The following is a 25115-nucleotide window of genomic DNA, read 5'->3' on the forward strand; positions in this document are numbered from 1 at the left end:
AATGCACTAATGGACAGATGTCAGAGTGAGGGGGCTGCCCACAGCGAGCGCTGCTGAGCTGGTGGGGGAGGGGCGGGGTCGAGGCTGTTCAAGGGCACCTTGGCAGTGCTCAAGAGGTGAACTGGCACCTCTCCGGCTACCAGACCAATTTCCAGGCTTGGTCCGCACCAGGATTGAACCAGCGACCCTCCGGTCCCCAAGTCCAGCCCCAATGTGGGGCTCAAACCCACGACCTCGAGACTAAAAGTCTCATGCTCTACCGACTGAGCTAACCAGGCAACATTTTCAAACAAATCTTAAAACCAGATGAAAGACTTTTATTCTACCAATGAGAAAACTTTTATGGCAGATCCAAAAGCCCTGCTGAAGAATCTCAGAGCGACTTGATTCATAACCAAGAATTTACTTTCTAATATCTTTTTATCAGTTTTTGGTTTTTCAAACCGTTGAACACTGGAGAATCTTGACCTTGCTGCTACTTCTAACATCCTGTGGCCCCCAAAGGGAAAAAAAACCCTTTGCAGATATATAAACTTCTGATGGACCTATAGAATGGTCATTTTGAGACTTTGTGTTCAAAGTTTTCTACCTGCAATGTTTTTACTCCTGCATTGCTGTGTACAATCCAAATCCTTCTGAGTGATGATTTAAATTTTGACTTTCAGTGGAGCAGCCCTTAGAAACAACCTCGCTTTCTCTGCTATGATGACTCAACATAACTGCTGTTAAAAAAGGAAAAGCAGGTAACTCTAAGTGTATGCCTCAAAAACACAAAACTCTCAAGTCAGTGCTTCAACGCTGTTTAACAACAGTATTTAACTGAATATACTGAGCTACTTTCCCCCTCTGATCTCATCCTCTCTCTCTCTCTCACCCTCTTTCTCTCCCCTCCCTCTCTCTGGCTCTCTGGCTCTCTGACTGGCAGCGGGCCTGTTGAAAGTAGGCTAGGATTGACGCGCTGCTTGAGTCTGAGTCACAGAGAGCTGTGGAATACTGAAGCCCACTGATTGCATTTAACTTTAGGCATCCGACTCCCATGCAGTGCATGATACAATAGAGCCATCCGCTCCGCTTTCTGCACCTCAATGCTGACGTTTATGGCTGCACTTAGGCAAAAAAAAGGAACCCCACAATAGTTCTGACGCTGAACAATTGGAAACATGGTTATTTAAAGGCTCTGCCTGATAAAGTAATGATCTCACTTGCTACATAATTCAGCACAGACACTCAAATTTGATGATCCTACTTGTGGTTGCACACCAGTCGGATTTAAGATGATACCAAACAAACAGAATACATCTTATTTTTAACCAATCTCTAAAACAAAGCTGTCAGGTATCTTTTTAATTTGTCCCTCATCATGAAGTTCTGGCAGGAGCTCTTTTACAGGCGTGCCACGGTCAACCACAGCCTCACTCACCTGCTAGAAATAAGTGTAAGAGGCCTGATACCATCTGAATTAAGATGATGTTAGAACATGTTGTCTTAAAAGAGCCGACAATGAGGGCTATGACGCATGCACAAAAATGAATGTTTTACCTTGTCACAGATCACTGTAAATTATGGCTCTGTGTCTGCGCTGTGTGGGTTCCTGTAAACACACAAGCTCGTTTTTTTTAAACAGAAGAGCCAAAAGGATTACACCATGTAAACCCAAGTGCATTAACATAAACAGGGCAAAAGTCAGCGGCGAGAGAGCTTTGTGCTGAAGCAAGAAAAACTGGAAAGTCAGTGTGTAAATAATGTAACCGGCTCCTCCAACAGAAAGGGTTATGGGAATTTTCCCTTTCAGACGACATCAGTTTTTTTAGTCTCAAGGATCCACTGAAGGTGTCCTTGTAGTCTGTGGGAGCATAAAATGCCAGTGGCATTGGTGCCAGTGCATTTAAACCTTGTTTGACTGAAGCAGAAGCTGAGTCTGCATCCTCATCAGAAAGTAACAAAATGTTGTAAGGTTGCTGCTTTACAGTAAATAAGGAAACTCAGGTATGTTTTCAAGAAGGGGCTTCCTGTGGAATCCTAAAGTGTAGCATAATGGACCCTCACGGTGAAAGAAAGGGGGCTTAAGACAGGCTAATGGATAGAAGAGGCTAAGTTAGATAAAACTTCTCTATTATAGCTTTTTTTCTATTCAAATCTTGTAACCGAGGTTCACGTTTGTTTTTTTTGAAAGCTTTGAGATACTGTGATGAGTTTTTTTTTTTTACTAGTTATGAAGAAGATCAAATTAAATTTAGCAGCCTCTTAATAACACCCTGTGCATTGTCTCTGTGCACTGCCTGTCAGCACCTTTGTGTCTGATCGCACTTAAAGCTGCTTGTTTGCACTTACTGACGTTGTTTCCTCCTTTCCAGATCCTTGCGTGTGTTGTTCTTACTCTCAGATGTACTTTGCTTTGGACAAAAGCGTCTGCTAAATGAAATTGTAGAATCACCTATCAAAACAACCATGATGGAAATTGGCGACATCTATCAAGATATTTTGAATGCCAAACACACTGGAATAGCCTTTGTTTACATTTTTCTTTTCATTTCAACATTTCACACAGTAAAACATTAAGTAGTTATGCTTGGAAAGGACAGGATCAGCAAAGATATAGCAGATACCGCTTTGTCCAGAAGGGGCACTAAATTAAGACAAAATGTACTCCATACAGTAGAACTATACCATGCCCTTTTTTAAAATGGAAACACAAACTTCCCTCAAACTATATACTTCATTGCCCTTGTTTACTTTAAAGCTTTACTCTATGATGTCTGTTACCAATAACACTGTTGGTTTTGTATGCTGGTTGAGTGCTTGTCCAAACATGAGTGTTTCTAGTACCTAAGTCTCTCTTAATGTCAGTCAGACTCCACTGTTAATTAAATAAAATGTGTTTGTTTCATAGGGTGGGTGACTGGGCTTATCCTGAGGTTGTATATACACCCATAAGTAAGGACAATAATGTGGCATGTAGTCTGACGCTTCTCAAATGCCTTGTTATGCAGATATTCTAGGAAGCATTGCTTGCTCTGTGTGCTGCCCTGTGGTTAAGTACTCTACCCCTATGAATACTACAGGCAATCAGAAGAAGGTGGACGCCGGTATCGAGGCAGTTTGTTTGTTATTTGGCTCTAACAAAAACAATGCAGACGGTTTCCCAGCTCCGCTCCTTTTCTGTGGCACAGCTACAAAATATCAGAGTCAGCTGAGAAACTACACTCTGCCCCGAATGAAAGGTTTGCTCTTCACTCTTGATCTGAAAGAAGACTTAAGGCAGCTGAAGCATTTCTTTTTTCTTTTAGGATTTCACTCAACACCAAACCATTTGACAGCTCAAACTGCATGTTTCAGACAAAACCTCCTCAAACTGCAGGGGCTGTTGTTCTTATGAAACAGTTGTGTCCAACCTGTTTTATAAATGAAGGCATTAACTCAAAGTCACCTTCATCACTTTGACCAATTGGATTGCAATAATGACTATACATCCAATGACAACTAAGTTTTAAATATCAGTCTTAGAAAAGGAACGCATTGCTTGCATGAATAAAAGAACAAGTCCCTGGTTCAAAAGTTTGTGGTTCAATCTGCAAAATGACTGAATAAAGGGCTCTCCTGGTTTAATTTAGACTGGAGTATTTCAGTTGATACAATAGACAAAAGCCATGTTAACAAAGGCTTGCAGGGAGTCCTTTTACTTTGCCAAGAAATAATTAATGGATTTAGACGAGAATAGATGTTATTAAAGAGATTCAGGGAAAGACATGAACCTTCACCTAAAAGATACTGTAACAATAGTCTGCAGGAATCTTCAGCCAAAGGCTGAACCGGCAGTCAAATGAAGCAAAGTTTTTCATTAAAAGTCTTAGTCTCAGTTTCAGTTTTGTTGCTCTGTACAGCAGACAAAGGCTGAGAGAAATCTTTGAGCGGCAGAGAGAAAAGCTATGGTATGAGGGCATGAGACATTTTGGTTGGCTAAAGGGAAGAGGCCGATCAAATTTCTCTCCGCGAGGTGGGGAAAGCCTGTGAGAGTTATGCAATGTTGTTGGGATAAGGAGCCAGAAGGGGTGTAAACAAAACCACTCTGAAGTGGGACAGGCCTAGTCGTTGCCTGGTAACAAATATTTTGGGCAGGATCAGGCAAACATGGCCCGCCTTCCAAAAGGAAATAAGGGCTGGCCTCATGAGCACAGCACAAGTTAGTGGCTTCCCGAAAATACACTAAGAGACGGGGGCAAGCAAAACAAAGCACACGAGGGGCATTGGACAATTCTGGGTCTATTTTTATTTTTTTTACCTTGCTCGACTGGAGTCTAGACCACCACATGTTGTAAACAAACAAACTTCAGGAAATGTAATAGCTAAGAGAGGATTGACTTATTTATCTCCATAATGTGTCTCACTCAAACTGTAGTTATGACTGGTACAGAGATTTAGATACACACAGTAAGATAAATAAAAATTATAAAGATATAACCTTTTTTTTTTTTTTTTTTTTTTACAATTACAGAATGTATGATGAAAATGTTGTAGAGCTAAAAGCTTTATAAAGCTTTCATGAAACCTGAACAGGATGTAGGTTACTTGACTGACAAACTGATACGCTATGATACATTTTTAGTCTGTTTTATATAAATATTTGATTTATAACCTATTATCCAAGGATTCATACAAAACAACATAGAGGTTTAATTGATAATCTTCAAGAAATAGCCTATTGATTTTCAAGTTGATTTAATTTGATCCAGTTCCATTTTTTTTAAATCCTGTACAGCACTGTGATCAACTGAGGTTGATTTAAATGTGCAAGGCTCTATGAATAAACTTTGGCTTGACAAGATTGCTGAGGAAAGAAGTCTTACAGAATTGACATTTTTTTGCTTCAGAAAAAGTTGTTGTTACATCAAAACAAAGACTCTTTCATGAGGCTCACGTGACAACTTTGTGTTTAGTTAGTCCTTCAGTTTCCGTGTTACAAACACATTCAGCGGTTACAAAAAAAAATGGCAAACAAAATGCAAAAACGTGTGCACTGAGCGTTGGCTTACTTACGAACATATTTGCATTTTACAAGCTTCGACCGTCACACGGGACCTACACGCGGTTAGTAAACATTAAAAACGTCAGGTTATCGTTCCCTGTGACCCCCTCGACGTCTCAACACAAAACACAATTTTAAACAACAACAAACACGGATTTAAAACAACAACCTTCCCTGCAGTAGGCCACTCAGATACGTTGCTGTTCCTTTCACTGAAAGAATCCGGAAGCCATGTTGTGTGCTGCCGCTGTCTGTCACTCACAGTGTGTTGCCACGGAAACCGGTTGCTAGGCGGCATAACAAAAAAGACCAAATTTATACGTCCTTGCGTCAGAGGGAACGGCGTAACCAGGGCGACGGAACGCTACACACATCGAGCAGAGCAGGACCCGTGGATAGCACATGGTCCGGACCAGCTTGTTTAAGCCTAAAATAGCTTAATTTTAACTGGTAACGCTGACCGTTTGTGACACACTGTTCAGTATTAAGACTGAAAAATATGTTTTGTAAGCTGTGGAAAATGTTATCCGTAAATTTGTTATCATTTGTAATCATAGCGGAAGGCTATTCGTTAGTCATCACCTCTGTGATTCTTTGCCCTTACCCTGTGAACTCCGCTGATATTGTAATTTCTTTCCCCGTGCATGTGGGATGTTCGCCTGCTTTATCAGCCATTCACCTCAATAATTCCCCATCATGAGCAACTTACATCGACGGAGTTAGTCATCCCGGTTCAGCAGCACAGCACCGGTAATGGCAGCCCGGATGGGACACAACGTCCTCCGTGGATCCTCGTCTCTGACGTTGTTGCAAGCGCTGACTAATATTTTGTTATCCCCAACTCTTCCATTTTTGCTCACGCCTTTTCACACATTGGTCCTGTACACAGAAGCATGCCCGCCCCGTGACATTTTTTTTGACATCACAAACAAAATCTTTTAGAATTTCATTCATGATTTGCCACCAATTTTCCCGTATTGAGCCTGTGGAGCGCCCCCCCCCCCCCCCCCCCCCCAAGCAAAGCTAACCTCCCACCTGCCACATTCCCACTGGTGTCCGCATGTAGGCTATGATAATGAATCACTTTGTGCTCGGCTGGGTGATGTTTGCAATGACAAGCGCTGATTACCGTCACTGCTGCCCACTGTCCATGACAGAAGTACACTGCTGTTTACCAATTTATGTTTTTCTATGAGGCTGCTGTTCTGCTCCGTGTCCTATGTGACATACAGTCTTGCCTACACTAAAATCCATAAATATGAAGGCTAAATCTAACCGAGTGATTGGGTGTTTTCAAAATGTAGGCTATCTGTTATTGAATGTGTTTTTTTTTTCTCCTCTAAACCAGAAGTTAATCAATACCTGTCACAGTGTCTTATTTCAGGTCTGGGGAGTGTTTAGACATACATGAAAAGGAGTCTTTCCTCGGATTACAAGTTAAGCACTCAGAGGACTCCCGAGGGCGTGTCCTGAGAAAATTTACAGAAGGATTTCCCTCGCATGTCTGCAGGGATGCCGTCCCGGAGCGACCTAGATATCTCTGTGACTGTAGCCTAAGTAAGCCAAGGTATTCTTTATATAGCGCCAATATCTTCCATCTTTAATACAATTGCCTTGATGATTTCCAAACTAAGATCCGTAGCCATCTAAAGCCTTTTTTTATTTTATCCATAAGGACTAAAACAATGTTTAAGTCAATATAATCTAATATTTCAACCCATAAATGAGCCCAAAACACTCCCCAAATGCTTATAGCTATATCAGACATTATTGGAATATAGGCTTATTTCTCTTGACGTGGCCATGACCCAAACATTTTCCAACCTTGATAGCTGTGGGCCTATATAGCTTGTATTCCTAAATAGAAACTTTCCACTTTCATCACCCGAAATTTCTTAAAATTTCCCCTCAGAAATTGTCAGACGGTGAGAAATATCTCGTGCTTATGGTAGTATTAAAAACAGCTATTATTATCCGCCGGCGAGGTGAGCTTCTGGTCCATTTCAGTGGGAGAGGGAATCCCTCAACGAACGTCACCAAGGATACCAAACACAACAGCACAAAAGCACAAATATGGTCATGTACGTCAGCGGAACTCCGAGGCGGGACTTCTCGCGTTAGAGATGCCTTGGTTGTCTACTCGAGGAGGATGGATTCATTCATAAGACAAGATCGGCTACTGTGCACCGTAATACAGGCGAAAGTCCACCGTCGTACAGTGAACGGACTTTATGGATCTACAATCACATTTTTGACAAGCAAAAGACGACATCTCCGAGGATTTCAAGCTTAAACGAGCAGACCTTTTAACGGACTCAACTTGGACACTTCCCCCTTAACAAGGGGAACTGGATTAAAGCTTCTTCATGCAACTTTTTTGGAAAGAGACCAAGAGCATCTCACCGGGGAGTAACAAAAAGATCACCACCGGTCAGTTCTACAATTTACTAGACTATTATTTTGGGCTTTACAGAACAATTCAGCATGCCGATAGACTATAAACACTGCCAGTTGAGGAAGTAGGCTAGTTTTCTTCAACGATAAATGTATGCAGGCAAAAAATAGCTACAGACTCGGGTTTTAAAAGTAGATTTACAAAGTCATAGGTTTACCTTTAACATGAGTCATTCTCTTCTTACAGTATGCTACCTGCCCTTTAGTACCTAATCTTCTTGGTTGTACCGGTGCCCTGTTGCTGCAGGTGACATCGACAACACTCCGGTACCTGCAGGTGTCCCCTTCTCTCTCGGTCCCTCCTGGGAGATGTACCAAGGGTTCCCCGGTGACGCAGACAGCGGATCCCGTGGAAGCTCGTCTCCATCCATCGAGTCACAGTACCTTTCCTCCGTGGACTCCTTCGGGAGCCCGCCGACCACCAGTGCTCCGCAGGTAAGTTTGAGACGAATAGGGGGAAATACTGCATGTTAACAATGTTGGAATCCCGTTTTGCCCATCACCGGATGGTTTAAAAAAAATAATAACGTTGATTTTTTTTTTTTTTAAACAAATTTAACATATCTTAAAAGTGCATGGCCATATGCAAAGATTGAACTGTGCTTGTAGCCCATTTTACATGAACCATAAATCAGCTCTGCATGTTGACGGAGACCATTGTGTGATTTATTGTTTTTAAAACAAAACGGTTTAAACAGCATAGTTTAAAATGAGAAATTACGGTTAATGTGAAGATTTGCTTACGGGTAAAATTATCGCTTTGTCGCTGCATACTAAAAAAAAAAAAAAAGCAACTAAAATCATGAAAGAAAATAGCTTAGCCTACATATCAAAAACACTGTCATTTTTATCTATGAATTGAATCATATTTTGCAGACTTTAGTTGTAGCCTATAGCCTGCTTATTCCACTTTTATTACTAGTGATGTTATTTTTAGTCACTGTGTTACTCGATATAAACAGCTTGCTAAGTATACCACCGGACAAAGACGTACATCTATTTACTTATGTGTTGTTGAAAAAGACCGGTTTCTCGAGCCTTGACAACGTGCTTAGTTTACAGCACGCCGCAGAACGGATGACAGAGTCCTGGAACTCTCATACGTAGGGTGGAAGCCCCGCCTCGCCCTACTCTCTCCTTCCACGCTCTCCGCTCTCCTCTCACAGGCCTCGCCGTGACGTAAATGCTTGTTCTATTTTGGAGTGCTACGTCGCGTTGCCAAGGGGAACACCGGGGGTGTGACGGGGGAGGAGGAAGAAGGAGGGGGGGGGAGACGCTGATTGGTCGAGGAGACCGTTTTAAGAGCTGCCTGTCCCAATGTCATAACACCCTTTGTATGAATATTAATGAAACTCGATACTTCCTTCCCCTAGTCTAATATAAAAGAAGACACACAAAAACACACGCTAAAGAGTTAAACTTCAGGGTTTTTTTTGACCGATATAATGTTTACCTCTAAACCTATAAGTAAACAGTGAATGCAGGGGTTACTCTCAATTTATAACAGGCGTACTGATATTTTTTAAATAAATCTTTTAGTCAAATTTCGAACGATTGACTATCTTTGAGAGTCAGATTAAGAGTTAAAAAACTTTTGTAAACACATTTTTAATCTACTTATCACAGCACTTAACTTAAAGTAGTCAAGTAGTAGGTTGACGTGCCAATTTTTAACCTATGTACTCGTGTACCTTCACTAGTATTTAAATGATTAAACATAGGATCTCTGATGGAATAATATATGAATTAATAAAATATAAGAGAGAAAGGGGAAGGGATATATAGGATTTATGTCTACCTATTACTTTTCAGACACTGTTTTGTTTTGCTTGTTTTTTATAATCTTATTATGTTTAATTCGTCTTATTATGTTTAGATAGACTTAATTTAAGTCTATCTTTTATTCATTAATATAGGATCTTGAATAGAATGTATTGTAATAAATTCATATCAGTGCATTTGGAGTAACAGATATTGTAGCATTGTGTTGTTGAGGTACAGTCTATGTGAGATTGGCATGATGACAACAATAATTATTTTTTTGGAAAAGGAAAATTAAGCTGCTTCAAGCTTGTTCCTCCAGGTCTTGCTACCTCTGTGTCTCAATGTGTTACTTTATGGATGGTGGCTTTGTATGTTGTGTGAAACTAGATTTGTTCTTGTCTCCTGCTTAGGAGTGTGTGTCAGCAGGAGCTGGCCTGAGCATAGTGGGCAGCGGGCCAGGAACTAGTGTTGGAGGGGAAATGCCTGGTTCATTTGTGCCCACCGTCACCGCCATCACCACCAGTCAGGACTTGCAGTGGATGGTACAACCAACCCTCATTTCCTCCCAGGCCTCTGGACATAGTGGGTCCACTGGCACCACAACCATGACCCAGCCAGTGTCACTGGTTGACCCATATGACATGCCAGGCCCCAGTTATTCTTCTGGGTCTGGGTTCAACCCTCTAAGTTCTGAAACGCAAGGCCCCGCACCGGGCCCCATCCGCCAATCCAGAACCCGTAACCGCCGTACACGAGACGAGTCTGTGAGTGAAGATGGAGATGTTGGTGTGTTAGTAAGTGTGTGTGTTTGATGGTTTGCTTGTTGACTCTTGCATGTGTATTGTAGGTACAGTATGAACAAAGGTGGGAAAGAATAAGATCCAACTACTTTGCACAGTGATGTTAAGCTCTAAGATGACCAATCACTTCCTATCAACTTCAGACCTTCTCATAAAAAAAAAGTTACTTCAGAAGGAAAGAGGGCAGAGAGTATAAGGTCTTTGTGGAGAGCTTTGTGGGAAGAGGGAACAGCTAGAAAATATACTCTTTTTCCCCCCCTACAAATTAAAAAAAAAATGTAAATAAATGTTTAACCATTTCTGGCATTCTCACTGTTGTTTGGACAACACAAAATATTTTTTTTCAAAATGAAAGGCAAATCTTGTACCCTAATCTGCAGATCATTTTTCTTGTTCATCCTAGCTTTCACCTGAGGAAGAGGAGAAGAGGCGTGTTCGTCGAGAGAGAAACAAGCTGGCAGCCGCCAAATGCAGAAACCGCAGACGAGAACTCACAGACAGACTGCAGTCGGTGAGCTTTGCCCTGTTATAACTGCCAGAATGAGTAATGATCATAATGACATACTCCATGTTACCTCCCATAACATTGCAGTGTGTTAATAAATGTGTGCATGCGCGTTTAAGAGAGGATTACTGTACTAGAGTGTCGTGAAGACAATTATACCCATGTTACATTGGGCACGATTAATTAGCTTTTACATAAGCCACCTTCCAACTGCAGGTTAAGAAAGTATTTCTGCTGTGATGAAAGCATCCACCTCCACAAACACTGCAGGAGGTGAAGGTGAAGGAGGTTAAGTGTAGCTAACACACTCTCTCTCTCTTTCTGCTTTGCATCTTCTTCCCTCCTCTACCCATTTCACACACCTCTGTCCCGTCCGTATGCCCTTCTGTCTATCGTTCTCTGTACCTGCCCACAGGAGACGGACATTCTGGAGGAGGAGAAGGCCGAGCTGGAAGCTGAGATCTCTGAGCTGCAGAAGGAGAAGGAGCGCCTGGAGTTTGTCTTGGTGGCCCATCAGCCCAATTGCAAGATCCCATACCAGGACCAGTCCCAGCAGGGCTCAGCGCAGCTCCCTCCAGTGCCGCCCCAGCTCGCCCCCCAGACCTTACATCCTCCCGTCTCCATTGTGGGCTTGGCTGTGAAGGAAGACTCTTTCTATCTGCCTCCTGCCTACACAGCCCATCCGTCCTCTACACATTCCCAGCCTACGGTTCAGCAGCAGCAGCAGCAGCAGCAGCAGCAGCAGCAGCAGCAGCAGCAGCAGCAGCAGCAGCAGCAAGTCCAGCCGCAGCCTCAGCCAGGGATGATGCAGGAGGTAGAGTTTTCTAGTTCTTTCTATGGCTCAAGTGAGCCAACACAAGGCGGGCCGTGCCTTATGGCCAGCGACAGTGGTGGTGGTGGTGGTAACCATGACGATGCGGCCATTGGCAGCTACAACACCTCATACACATCTTCATTTGTGTTCACCTACCCAGAGGGAGCCTGCGGGGTCAGTGCCAACCAGCGGAACAGCAGTAGCGAGCAGTCATCTGATTCCTTGAACTCGCCTTCGCTGCTGGCGCTCTGACTGACCGACAGACACACGCGCACACATATCAACACGCACACACATTATGCTGGCTGGAAGTAGAGCCAGAGGCAAGTACATGCACAGTTCCTTCAGTATCAGCCTCAAAGTTTGAGAAAAAAAAAAAACATTTGAATGATTGATTCAAAGTTTCAACATTCTATAATGCATTCCAATAAAGAGCCATACAAATAGTTGCACATGAATAATATTAGATTTTACATTTAACATTGAGCTTAAACAAAAGAAAGTTTCTTTTTTTATATGATCAGTATACCTGAAAATGGACAAGAGGAGTGAATAAGACTGAGTCAAGTCTAAGATGCCAGCACAAGTGCTTTGAATTACCGGATTATTTCACACATAATATTCTAAATCGTCAACATGCACAGTACATTGACATGCCAAAGGGCACCACAGCCCCCACCTTGTTCCCTCTGTCGGTTGCCCAATGCTCTTGCTCTCATTCTTCTTCCATCCTTTTTCTCCCTTCTTCCTCTTGCTGAATGTATTTGTGCAAATCTGAAATAGGGACGAAGGACACCTTGTTCAGGGTCTTTTCTTGTGGGAGACAGACAGCTGATTTCTTGCTCACCTCTTACGCTTCATCTGCTCGACTTTCTTCTGCTTCTCCATCTGCTGCTTGGACTTGGCAAGTTTGGGATCTGATTGTCACAGCCACCACTATATCTTGTGCTTTCTTCTCTGGTTTTTTTAAAAACTGCCGTCTGCCTACCTGCCATGCGACCCATCTCTGCCCATCTCTTTTTCTCCTCCTCTGTCTCTCTGTTTCTTCTCTCTGAAGTCCTCGACCCCTGAGAGCCCGAAGACCCCCTCCAGCCCTTGGGACCTTGAGTGAAAGACAAGCCAGCTTACACACCATTTTGCACCCTCTGATAAAAGGACAGGACCCTGCTGATTCAGAAGAGTATTTTATTTTCTGAGCGGATCCTTACAGAGAACAGCAGCTAAAAACACAAACGCACATGAACGCATAATCAATGAACGCAAAATGCAAGACAGATGCCACTGTCTCCTGCTGAGCCATTTTTTTAATGATGAGATAAATCTTTTGTTGAAAGTGAATATGGAGAGAGGTTTATGAGGAATTAAGGAAGGAAGCCCAACCAAGCTGGACAGACTCAAATGGGAGATGATGAAAAAAGTGATGACGCCCATTCAAACAATCGATTTTTGGAACCAAATGTTTAAAACAAAGCAAAAAAAAAAAAAAAAAAAGAAGAAAGAAAAAATCCTGCTCTTGCCAACTGTGTGGAAGGCTGACCTCAGATAAACACCTCCATACCACAGAGCCTCATCACCCTGGGCCTACATGCGCACATACACAACATCGCTTTAAAGTCTCTGAACTGAAGATACAGTTGTTTTGTTGCAGCGCACCAGCTCGGTGTTTTGCTGAGAATCAATCAGATGTGAATGCCTTTATTTAGAGGAGAGACTGTTTTTTGTAGTGATTCAGACAACCTCTAAACATTGGGCTCAGTGGTCTCTGTACCTCCCCTGTTCTCTCAGCGGAGACGAGGCGGGGTGCGTTTATTGTGAGTGCGTCCGTCCACTCTGAGGCACCTGGCCCGTTTATTTCTTTCTTTATTGAGGTTGATATGGCGTGAGCACAAAGCAAGCCTGGAAAAAAAAAGGGGGGAGAACATGTGGGCTGATGTCGAGGAGTGAGCGTCCCTTTGCCTGTGAATTTGTACGACTTGTTTTTCCTGTATGTTTGAGTGAGAGTTGTTCTATATTTGAATGTCTTTGTTCGTTTGTGTATCTGTTTTGCGTAGACCTCTGCTTTTATTTGTACTGTTGTCGTATCTTGGTTTTGTTTGTCTTTTTTTTTTTTTTCAATCGGGATATTTCCTTATAACTGTTACTATTATTGCCTTGTAACAATTGTTTTTTTATTTTATTGTATTTTCATTTGGCAACTTTGGAGGCATGTTGTGCACTACAAAAAAAAAACATCTTAAAAGTCTATATGCATATACATACGTATATACAAATCACATGTATATAAAAGTGTATGAACCATGATTGTAAAGTATGAATGTTTGCGGATCTTAAATGGGATATTTTTGTCAATGAAGAACAAGAAAAGATGTTACTGAGGTTTAGTTTTAAAATGAATATTTTTCTAAAGGAACAAAAAAAGACTATAACACATTAAAGTACTGCCCTGTCCCTAGAAATGAAGCACGATGTCACTGCCTCTGTCAATGTGTATTTATGTTTTATAAACAATATAAAGCACTATACAAGTTACATTCAATGTATGTTTATTATGATGATGTAAGAAGGTTGTGGTAACGCCTTTGTTTTGTTTCTTCATTTTTTTCTGTGAGGTCTGTCCTAATGCTACTGACACCTTAATGCCACTTGATCCTTAGCAGATCAAACTGAGGGGGAAAAAAACAAGTGTGATTGAATGTTAATACACGTATTAAAAGTGTTCAGACTACAACATAAAGACTAAACTGTTTCATTTTAAAGGGCAAAGTATTAATAACCCAGTATGCATTTCTGTCCAGTATAAACATATCACTCCATAACATTGTTGCTTCTAACTGAAATGTGTGTTTTTGAAGGATAACCACAGTTTAAGCCTTGATATTAACATTATCTTGTTAAATCATTCTTGTATTCAATTTGTTGTTTAAATAACATAAAGCCTTTATTGTGATTGTATTTGCTGGATAAGAAGCTTTATTTTCAATAAATAAAAAATGTTTATTCACAACAATTACAGGATTAATAATGTAGATTTGTGTTCAAATTTGGCTCTTGGTTGTCAGAAAATGGGCAGACCTCATTTTATTTTGATGTTGAATTTATGACTGTGTTTGTACAGATGTCAAGATGCCTTTTAAGTTCTCTCCAAATGCAATGTGATGAGAATATGTTCTGGTGTATCAGAATAAGCATAAAACATATTCAATAGTTCTCATGTACATAGGTTTATGTGGTGCTACTTATAGTTTACTATAATAACGAGGCAGTTTCACATTGTAAGGTTATAGGGTCACACATCGCTGAGGACATTATAAGCAGAATAGAAGCCATGAACAGTGAATTCTCCAGCAGCTAAAGCTCTACGAGCCGAGAAATCACGCTTTGATTTCATCAGAGTTTAATATCAATTTCCTGCAACATCTTTAAGATGTTTAAAGTTGGTCTCAGAGGGCCCCTGTACTGTGCCTGCACTCTACACACTTAAGCCCCTTATCAGCTCACAGAGGATTCATACTTTTATCAAATATCTTTGACTGGGGTTTAGTTGAAGTGGTCCAAAAGCTTTTTTTTCTATAAAGTTACAATCACAAAGGAGTAGTTAAGAAAATGATAAATATTATCATCTACTATTATGAAACAGAGAAACTGCATGCACCTCTACCTGTATGGCTTTATTGGTGTCAACTGAACAAGAGCATTCCTATTTTTCTATGCTAAGGCAAATGTTGCTGTGTATGTTAATTTTCCCATTCATAAGCTGATTTAAAATCAAATGCAATACTTACTATCTTCTTGGATAAACATAATGTAGCATATAACGCAGTGCTCAAACTGACTGCTACTATATGTCAAGTGTGATGCTGTATTGCTTAAGTTACATCATTTTGTTAAAAGATGAAAAATTATCCTTAAACAATTTTAACATTTGGTTTTGAAACAATCATGACAACGAAAATATTTTGATCTTTTCTTTTTATGTTTGATTATGTGTAGGGGCACTTGCAAGGTTTCAAGGAGTCAATGCTGCTTCTTTTCTAATCAATCCCTTCATTAATGTGTCATTCCTTTTGATTTTTGCAAAGTTCTTTTCATGTGTTTTCTTGGAGCAAAAATGTCAAATTTAAAACAGGGCTTTTTGCTTTATTTTTTGGCTACCTCAGTGAAAGGGCCAAAGAAACTTGTTTTAGATGTAGAATTGTGAGACTTCAATAATAAGTCATTTCAAACACAAAAATATTCACGATTACCTTGTGATGCTCTGATTTCAATTGGCCATATTTTGGTACAAACACCAAAACTTTTTGCACAGCATATTTATGTTCTGATAAATTGTTTTTCAAAACTTCATCCTCATTGCTTCGACCAAAGTTTATGAAAACTTGCCATGTTGCTTCTGCAAACCCTGTGTTGAGATCTTGTGTGTCCACTTCAGCTTCTGGCCCTTTTTGTTACTGTATAAAAGTTTACATGATCAACTAATTTCATGGTTTCTAGACTGCAGAAGTTGGGTGAGCTGTCTCATATCAAGATGGTTTGACCAAATGCCATGTATTTCCAAATTGTGAAGAAAATGCATAAATAAACATATTACAACATATTTGTCTCTCAATATTACAAAGGCAGTCTTCTTTCTTCCCCATGACCCATGTATGTATTTTGTGCTCAAAAGAAATGAAAGTTTGCAGCTGTGTTATTCAAGTTGAGACTGCAGGTGCTGAACATGTAACTTGTTTGTGTACATCAGGGATGGGCAACTTTGGTCACAGCAAATCTGGCAGGATTTTCCATTTAATCCTCACTGCCAGGGGGCCAAATTGTAGTTTAGAAAAACGATTACAGTCGATTAAGTCTCAAATTTACTTCAGTGATCTAATATTATTCTGGACATATTTCTGCTCTGCATGATTTCATGGCAGGTGTAGTCATGTTTTCTTTAATTGATGTGTAAAAATTGACCCGAGGGCCACGTTGAGGGTTGATGGGGGCCGCCAGTTGCCCACCCCTGGTGTACATGTATATGTTTTGTACTTCACCATGGTTTCTTTTCCTCATTTCATTTGCGGATTATTTTCTTGATTAGTTGAAAAGCCCCCAAACAGTCAAAAACAGAGGAGACTCCTATTATTAGCATTAAAAGCTCTGCAAACCAGAAGTGAGCTGATGCTGTTTGTACGCAAATGTAAGGGCAAACCAATATTAACTGAAGAATATGCTAGGAAAGACTAACCCGTTATGAAAGTTTAACTTGGTTTGAAAGCAATACATGAAATAAGGAATAGAGTAGGTCATCATTGCAATGAACAAGATGTTTTCCATAAAGATTCCTAACGCTTATAGCCTACCTTCACAACATCAAATGGCAGAACAACACAGTAAGGACAGACTAACGGACATTGCAGCATTACACACAAATCATAAAGATAACAACAATAAAGATAACAACAATAAAGGTAAACTACAGAAAACAGAAAATACATCACAATCATACATTAAAAGCTTGTTTGAAGAGGTGAGTTTTGATAAGTGATTTGAAAGTAGGAGGGTCGGTGCAGTGTTGAATGTGTGTAGGGAGTGAGTTCCAGAGGGAGGAGGCAGCTATGGAGAAGGCTCTTCTTAAATATCTTTAAGAACTTGGTGAAGAGAAATACAAAGCTCACAGGAGAGTCTATTGTGTATAGTAGACTTACATCCAGAAAATTGTCCAAATTACAGCTTTTTGTAGAGCCTATTGTGTCTGCTGGTTTTAAACAATCTACTCTTTGTTGACATTACTCAACGGTTTAAATACTATTTAATAAACAGCATAGTGCGAACACTTTTAGAACAAGTCATCATATCACCGTGGATGTCTGCTAAAGGCTTCCCGGTGTTACTCCACACAGTCTCTGTTGCTCTCTAGCGTCCAGAATTCGAATCTCTCCAGTCTTTACGGAAGTGACGTCACAAGAGCGGCGCGAGTTCTCCGGATGTATCTGACGTCACCGCACATTTATTGTAAACATGGCGTCCGTGACAACAGGTGAGAGCATAAAGGCCGGCTAAAAAAAAAAAAAAAACGTTACCGCTCAGCGAGATATTTAATTATGTCTGCATTTGACTGCACAGTGGACACGTCCGTTAACATTACTCCGAACACTGGGTAGATTTTGTACAATGTGGTGTGTGTATGTTTGACGCCGCAGTTAGTCGAAGGCGTTTTTTAATTCAATGCAGAAGCTAATGCTAACATGCTAATGTAGACTGCTAACACAATCGGTTCTGCCAGCGAATCTTCTCTGCTGCCATTTTTTTTTTCATTGTACTTAAAATGATTAAAACACACTTAAAGGGAGGGTTGTGCCCTGGATTGGCGGCTTTTTTTATTATTTATTTTTTAGATATCGATGGGTGAATGTGGTCGACCGCCGTCTTGTGCTAACTTGTGCTAACACGCACTGATTTGAAATTGTATTTTAAACCTGATGAGTGCATCTTAAATCAGACTTAACACGTCTTTACTGGAAAATGTTTGGCTTCCATATGTGAGTCTGCATGAGTCAAACCCTAAAGTGCCACCATGTGAGTTTAGTCTGTGTGTGTAGCTATGAGTTCATCACTATTAGTCACAGCATGTTGGACTGAGCCATTGTTCTGGCAGCTGTTGAGCTCCCATCACCCTGGATCTGTTACTCCAACTACAAGACGACACTTCATTATTGGTGTTATAAATAACCTCCAGCTGGCTGTGGTCAGCATGTGTTAGACCTCAGCATGCTGCTGTCTCCTCAGGTTTATGTCTCCCACTGACAGTTTAGTGCCAGGCTGTCTCTCCCAGTGTAGTCATATAGTTTCATATAAAGCTGTAGCCCTACTCCACATTTATAGATTATTCCAGAGCATTGGTGATTTAGTTGATTGTTAAATGTTGTTCAAACGTTTAATGTTCTATAATTTATTTTTTTTCTTCCCCCAAAGCCACCTCAGAGTGGATCCAGTTTTTTAAGGATGCAGGGATCCCAGCCGGCCTCGCAGTGACTTACGCAGTCTCCTTTGTGGACAACAGGTAACATAATGCCTGCTTTTCTGTACTAGATATATCATTACAATGCTGCTCAGACAAACTGTCCCTGTCGGGCGGGGAGGGAGGGGGTGCATCTTAGGAGACTGGACATGACGTAATAAGTACAACATGGAAATGGTGGCCCAAGCAACGGAGTCTGACGCTACAAAGTTTGAGCATTTATATCAATGCGATGTGTAGTTTGACGTATTCAAGACGATTAGAAAGAAGCAGCTTTATTAGAAATGTAATCAGTAGCCGTATAAAAACATTTGCAGTTCTTCAGGATGAGCTACAGACACTACTGTTGTTTGGATTTCTAACCGTTTAAAGCAGGGGTGGGCAATGTTGGTCACAGCAAGGGCCACATTCATTTAACTCTCACTGCCAGGGGACCAAATTACTAGAAATACAAGCCAGACAGAATTGTAGTGTGATCATGCAAGTTTCCTTCGCATCATCACACACCAGGGTGCAAGTAAGTTGTGACAGTCTCTTCCATCAATTGAACCGCGTCACTGCGATAAAGTAATTGGTTTAACTGATTGGTTTCAGTCTGAAGCGGTAAGTAAGTAAGTAAGACATGATGTAAGATGATGACATTATCATCACATGATATCATCTGAGAAGACGTTAACCCTCATATATGTAAATTATGGTCTTGTGGTAAGAATTTTAAAAAAATGGTCCAAACTAACCATTTAGTGATCTTGGTGAACTTTTATAGATTCAAAAATGTAATCAGCGTGTTTTATCCTGCTGTTAATAATTGCAGTGACTGTCATGAATAATGTCATAATAAAGTAATAACATTTTTATTTATTGTTCGCAACTCCAGATTGAGAAAAGAAGTACATGCAGTAATTTATATTTTTCCTGGTCACTGCAGAATTAACAAGAACATGTTGATGGACCTCAGTAAAGACATCATGATGGACCTTGGGATCACAGTCATTGGGGACATTATTGCCATTCTTAAACATGCCAAGCAAGTCTACAGACAGGTGAGAGCAGACCCGACGGTCAAATGTTCTGAATAAATGAAATATTTTTAAATGGATGCTGTGATGTCATCGGTGCGGGCATGTAGAAACAATTTAGCCCTTGAATATCTCCTCTATTGTTATGAATGCAGTCATGTATAATGGATGTCTTTTTTGAAGTTGCAACTGTCAGGTCAGCAACTCATTGTTCACTGTGACTTTATATAATCTCTGTAATTTGTATTCCCTCTCTAGGACATGTGCAAAATGGCCACAGAAGCCATCTCCTCAGGACAGACCAGTGTTAAAGCTGAGCTCAGAAGAACTGCCAATACTCGTGAGTATGGTCGCTTAACTTTTCCACAGCAAACATCTATAGAACATGTTCGCTGTCATACACTGTTATGTATGTAATATGACATTTTCTCAGACTTACAGGTTTTTTTTAATACCATATGTCCTATTGTATGGCTTGTATGTTTCTAGAAGTGGTATGAGCAGTTGTACACTACCACTCAATGACCTGCAGTGATTTAATCAAAGAGGCTGACATTTCATAGGAGCCCTGATTTGTGCTTTTAATGGAACTTCAAATATTTGATTGAAAATGTAGTGAGAGCATGAGCAATTCTTGAAGGCTTTAGCTAACTATACTTCATTACCATAGTAGTTAAAATGTACTGATCTGCTCACTGCTACGTCCATTGATCAAGAGCCTAATGAAACCAGTAGTCATTTTAAATCATAGTCATCTATTCTCCCTTATTTGCTGATAACTCTTCTACAGCCGTAGCAGAGCAGTGTTACGGTACTGCTGATGCATCGTCATGATGAATAGGTGTTTGAATTTGGTGTATATTCTACCACCAGGTTGTCAGTGACTACATGTTGTCCATCAGAACACGGTATTGTAGTAATTTCTGTATAGAGCCTGTCTTTGCAGACTGCCACCGTCTTTTATTGTTACATGAGCTGCTACATTGCACCTAGCAGCTGTTGTGGAAAACAAATGGCATGCAGACAAAGATATCTACATTATACTAAATCTTCACTTTAATTGAAAATAAGCAACATCTAATAGAGAAGACAGTTATCAAGCTGGCTTCTGGTACTTAATGAAAGAAAGAATCAGGTTTAGCGTCCTGTTTAATTTGTGTGGGAATATCCTACAAGGGCTAACCTCTAATGTTTTGCAAAATAAAAGGTTTGTCGTTGTTATGTCCGACAACAAATAGTCATGAAAATGAATACATTAGAGGATAGAAGCACATTAGCCTCATCTGTTAGCAGAACATGTTTTTTTTTAAAGCTTGTGTTTAATCTGGCATCTCTCACATAGCTCTGAAGCCCAGCTTTCCTCTGATCTGGTCTTGGGGACAGAATGTGACATGTTCATAGACTTCCTTTAGGAAACAAGCTAACTAACACCTCCTTTTTTCTACTCAGCTGCCACTCGTATGATTGCCAACGCTTTGAGCAATGACTCCCCACCAGCCACTCCAGCCCGTCGACCTGACAACCGGCTCTCTGTCACAGTGTCTAATATGCAGGGGAACAAGAGCAGCAAAGCAGGTAGATCCCTTATTTCCCATCCTTTTTGGAGTCATTAGCCGCATCTTTTGCTCCCTCGGTTTCATCCTCTTCTCCTCATTACTTTGTCAGTTGTAAGTCAGCCAGCTGACGAGGGGAGCGGTTTGCAAGCAGTGAAGCGCCGACGTGTGACAGCTGAGATGGAAGGCAAGTACATCATCAACATGCCCAAAGGCACCACGCCTCGTACACGCCGCATCCTGTCCCAGCAGGCCAAGAAAGGTAGGCCTGACCCAATGGCCTCGCCTACAACCCGCTCCAACTAGTTACCAAGGCTAATCAATACTAAACGTTTTCATCGTCTTCTTTCATACTAAAACTGAATGAGGCGACTCAGGGTTGATACACTGAACCTGTCTTAATTGTAACACCTTTCCTTCACTAATTCATCACACTTAACTAACAATTGATCCATCTGTCAAACTGTGCTAGCCTTTTTTCTTTTTCTCTTTTTAATTTCCCCTTAATTTGATCTATTTTTCCGGACTATAAAGCTATTTTGCATGTCAGGTGTTCTGTTATGGGATCTGTCTCTGAAAAGAGTTGCAACTATGTGAACTGTTTTTATTTATTATTGGGGGGGGACTAAACTCAGACCAACTTAAAAACCTCAAAGTAGTTCTCGAGAAAGGCTCCAGTTAGCAGAGCAGGCGCCCAGTGTACAGAGGCTACAGTCCCCGTAGTACTGGTCGCAGGTTCGACTCCCATTCCTGATGCTGTCAGGTGCATGTCATCCATCTCTCTCTTTACCCACAGCCATTTATATTTCTGTTCCATGACGCAAAACATCCAAAGAAAAAACCTGAGGTCAACTGGTTCAAGATATAAGCTAGACATGTCCACATAGTGCATGCTTCTAAATAAAACCTTAATAGCTAACGTGAATGAATAAAACTCTCACCCTCACAAAGATCAATTGATTCCATGATTCTAGTACAATCCTTACAAATTGGAGGATGAATGTTTTCTTCAGTTTCTATCTCATGGTATTGTCAGAACCAAGTAGGTTTTTTGGTTAATGTGTAAGCTCAGTCTTTGTCCGTGGCTCAGTTATCACAACACAAACAAAACCTAGAACAGTTGTGCAGTGACAATTATTCTTATGTATAATTTCTTTTAAAATTCTAATTGCTGCTTGCTCTTCAACTTGAAAAGGTTCGAAACGCACCTCTGTGTTTGCAAGACTCGGGGCTGAATCAAAGGCAGACACAACAACGAGCACTAACAAGGTGAGTTCTGTCCGTATTTCTTGGTAGCTCACTTTGTATTCCATTAAGCTGGATGCAGGCAAAAATACCTCTATGCTCATTATGCTCATATTTGGCAGCCCACCGGAGTATTCAGTCGACTGGATAGAGGGGGGGAAGAGGACCAAAGGCCAAAGCCTGGCAAAATGGCTGGGAACATGGCGGTGGAAGACGAGGACGACAGCGACGGGGAAGGCTCTGTCCTCCAGTACGCTGGGGTTCTTAAGAGAGCCCCTCCCTCCCAGAGGAAAGAGCCAGCTACAAAACCTGCCCCAACTACCCTACGGCGCCTTGGAGGCAAATTCAAACTACCTCCCTCTGACACTCCCACCTCTCCCTCCTCATCATCTTCTTCCCCTAATGGTCTCCCCCCTGCCAAGATCAGTGTGCTTCAGAGACTGGGCAAGCTCCCTGTCTCGCACCCGAGCACGGCCGTATCAGCAACACCTGCTGACACACAGGACAACAGGGTGACAAGCACCCGGCCGAAGGCTCAGGAGAGACTGACCATAGCAAGCCCCAAGGTAAGCAGCAGCACTGGGGCAGCTGTGGCAGCAGGGGGAGAGTCTGTGGGAGCCCAGATGGACGTCAGGGCTATCAGTGTTTTTAAAAGACTAGGCAACAAGAAAACCTAACACTCCCTGCCCCCATCCTAAAGTTATTCAGAATCTTTCTATCCACCTTTATAGAATTTGTATATCCACATTTTTCCATCTGTCCTGGTAACATACCAGACTTAAGATTTGAGAGTTTGGCCTGTATATAAGACAAATTCAAAGCTGCTTAGTGGAAGACGAACGTAAATGTGTTTTTAATTCATTTTGTCCATGCTGCCATTGAAAATCCTTTTTTTTTTAAGTGTCTAATCTTTTTATTTGAGGACTTAAAGTTCTCTGTATATCACGGTATGTTGCTCAACCCAAAAGCTATTTATCGTGCTTGTTAGTCATGTTTGCCATATGTCATTTAAAAATATATATATTTAGCTGTTCACGTGAGCTTAAGGCATGAGCATGACATCAGCATAGCTGTCATAATGTTTTTTTTTTACTTTTAGCTTTTATGTCCACATATAAGGATGGTGCTGCTGCACAAACTACCTTTTTGAGGGTCCTCCTGAATGAAAACACTTGAGTAGAAAAGAAAAATGTTCCTTCAAGAAGAAATATTTGGTCGTTTTTGATATTTGTAAGAAAGTTGCTAAGAATTTTAAAATAAGTTAGAACTTAACTTAAGGGAATTGCTGTGAAACTGTTGTTTTACATAGTAAGACAAGAATGGAAAAACATTTTTTAAAAAGTTTTTCTCAACACCTCAGGCGATTAATTTTTATTTATTCAAGTAAAAATAAACAAAAGAAAAGCAGACACAAGAGGAGCCATGGGTTAGTGGTTAAATGCTTCTATTTCTTATTACCTTCACCACCTCATAATTACCTCCTTTATCATGATTTAAAAGTAGGAAATGTTTAAGCTTTTTTAATTTGAATCTTTAAGAAATATAAAATAGTCGCACAGAACAACCTCTTTGAACACGAGTATCGATACGAAACACAGCACCTCTTCTTCTGCGCTTTGTGGAGTAGGAGTTCACACCTTTGACCTACAGATGAGCATGTCAGATTTTCTACCACAGTACTGAACATTTTCTATAAGCACCTACTAGAAGGCTGGATCACGAGAATATGGTTTATTTTGAAATGCAATGTATAGATTTGTTAGACTTGATTTGGAACAGCACAGAACATGTTTCATATTTTTCTATGTGGACGTTCTTGTATCATGTATACATGTAATGAAACTCAGATGCCATCAGGCCTGGTGTTAGGGGTCTCAGTAGGTAGTTCACCTTTTACCCTAAATGGGTCGTTCACAACCGTGTACTGTTTTAGTCTTTCAGACTTCACACTAGAACTTTGTTACACTGTAAATAATTGAGCGTTTCAAATCATGGTAGGGATTGTTTATTGTTTTAAAGAACCAAGTATTAAGAGACAAACCATGAACTGTTGGGATTTTTTTTTTAAATATATTAAGAAAAAAAAGTGTGCTTGGAAAATAATTAAAAGAGAAGAAGGGTTCAAACATATCTGGTGTTCTTCTTTTTTTTTTTTTTCCTGTTAATTTATAGAAACCGCTGCATGATGTTGGTTGATACACCTGTTTTTATGTAAATGTTTCATCAAAGGAAGACTTCAAGCAGCTGCAACCAGGAAAACCGACTCTTAACTTTGTTTCAGTTAAAATTACATCTTTACATCATCCTCAGTACAAATAACAGATAAATATGGCACATTGCTACAATGTTAAAACTTCACTTAGCAGATACTGTGGTCCTAAGCAAGGTACATCTGAGAGTAAATTTCCACCTACTATTATCTGTGGTATTGTAGGTATAAAACGGTCTACTGCTTTGTGCACTCGCGTCATACTGACCTCCTGATTTTAAAGTTGAAAACATGCAAAGGACTTGTTTCTTAAGCATTTAAATGATGATAAATCAGTGATTGATAAAATGTGTTTCTATATGCTGTTTTAAGGGAAATCACAGCTTTACCCAGGAGGAGCTTTTACACAGAAGGGCACGTTAATTATAGATGTAAAACCACAATGTTTACATGACTCACTGACAGAAAGGCCTGCTCCAGGACTAATACGCCCTCAGGTGAGACTTTCCTCTGCTGCTAATGAGGAACACCTCACAGATGCTTTTTAAACCGTAGGAAGTTAATTTATAACCCACTAAAGATCCGACAATTTTGCAGAGAGCAACGTATTACCCCAAGACAAAATACCAGCTATTTTTCTGCAGGTGTAATTGCAATGATGTCCCCTTGATGTCGCTCTCTCACTCTTCCTCCTCTGGCCCCTGCAGCCTCCTGCTGTCCGTCTGTATCTCC

General features: G+C 40.7%; 3 protein-coding genes and 1 non-coding gene across 10 annotated transcripts in view; 2 read left to right on the plus strand and 2 right to left on the minus strand.

Moving 5' to 3' along the window:
- Positions 1-25115, minus strand: part of map3k10 (mitogen-activated protein kinase kinase kinase 10) — a 136155-nt gene that overhangs the window by 51835 nt on the left and 59205 nt on the right. The window lies entirely within an intron of this gene.
- Positions 205-278, minus strand: trnak-uuu (transfer RNA lysine (anticodon UUU)). The gene has a single exon. It is a non-coding gene; the product is annotated as a tRNA-Lys (tRNA).
- fosb (FBJ murine osteosarcoma viral oncogene homolog B) lies at positions 7155-15954 on the plus strand. 5 transcript variants are annotated; one of them, XM_061046850.1, is made up of 6 exons: positions 7155-7453; positions 7725-7912; positions 9652-10035; positions 10445-10552; positions 10962-11360; positions 11521-15954. In XM_061046850.1, the coding sequence occupies exons 1-6, from the start codon at positions 7390-7392 to the stop codon at positions 11584-11586; spliced, it is 1209 nt and encodes a 402-aa protein (XP_060902833.1). In that variant the 5' UTR covers positions 7155-7389; the 3' UTR covers positions 11587-15954. The 5 variants fall into 5 exon arrangements, with proteins under 5 accessions (XP_060902833.1, XP_060902832.1, XP_060902829.1 ...); XM_061046849.1 differs by having other exon boundaries at positions 7665-7912; positions 10962-15954; XM_061046846.1 differs by having other exon boundaries at positions 10962-15954.
- Positions 17336-24304, plus strand: c9h19orf47 (chromosome 9 C19orf47 homolog). 3 transcript variants are annotated; one of them, XM_061046851.1, is made up of 8 exons: positions 17336-17376; positions 18312-18399; positions 19286-19400; positions 19635-19716; positions 20826-20951; positions 21042-21191; positions 22125-22198; positions 22297-24304. In XM_061046851.1, the coding sequence occupies exons 1-8, from the start codon at positions 17358-17360 to the stop codon at positions 22849-22851; spliced, it is 1209 nt and encodes a 402-aa protein (XP_060902834.1). In that variant the 5' UTR covers positions 17336-17357; the 3' UTR covers positions 22852-24304. The 3 variants fall into 3 exon arrangements, with proteins under 3 accessions (XP_060902834.1, XP_060902835.1, XP_060902836.1); XM_061046852.1 differs by having other exon boundaries at positions 21042-21116; XM_061046853.1 differs by lacking the exon at positions 17336-17376 and adding an exon at positions 17430-17496.

Source organism: Labrus mixtus, chromosome 9, assembly GCF_963584025.1.
Source record: "Labrus mixtus chromosome 9, fLabMix1.1, whole genome shotgun sequence".
Taxonomy (NCBI): domain Eukaryota; kingdom Metazoa; phylum Chordata; class Actinopteri; order Labriformes; family Labridae; genus Labrus; species Labrus mixtus.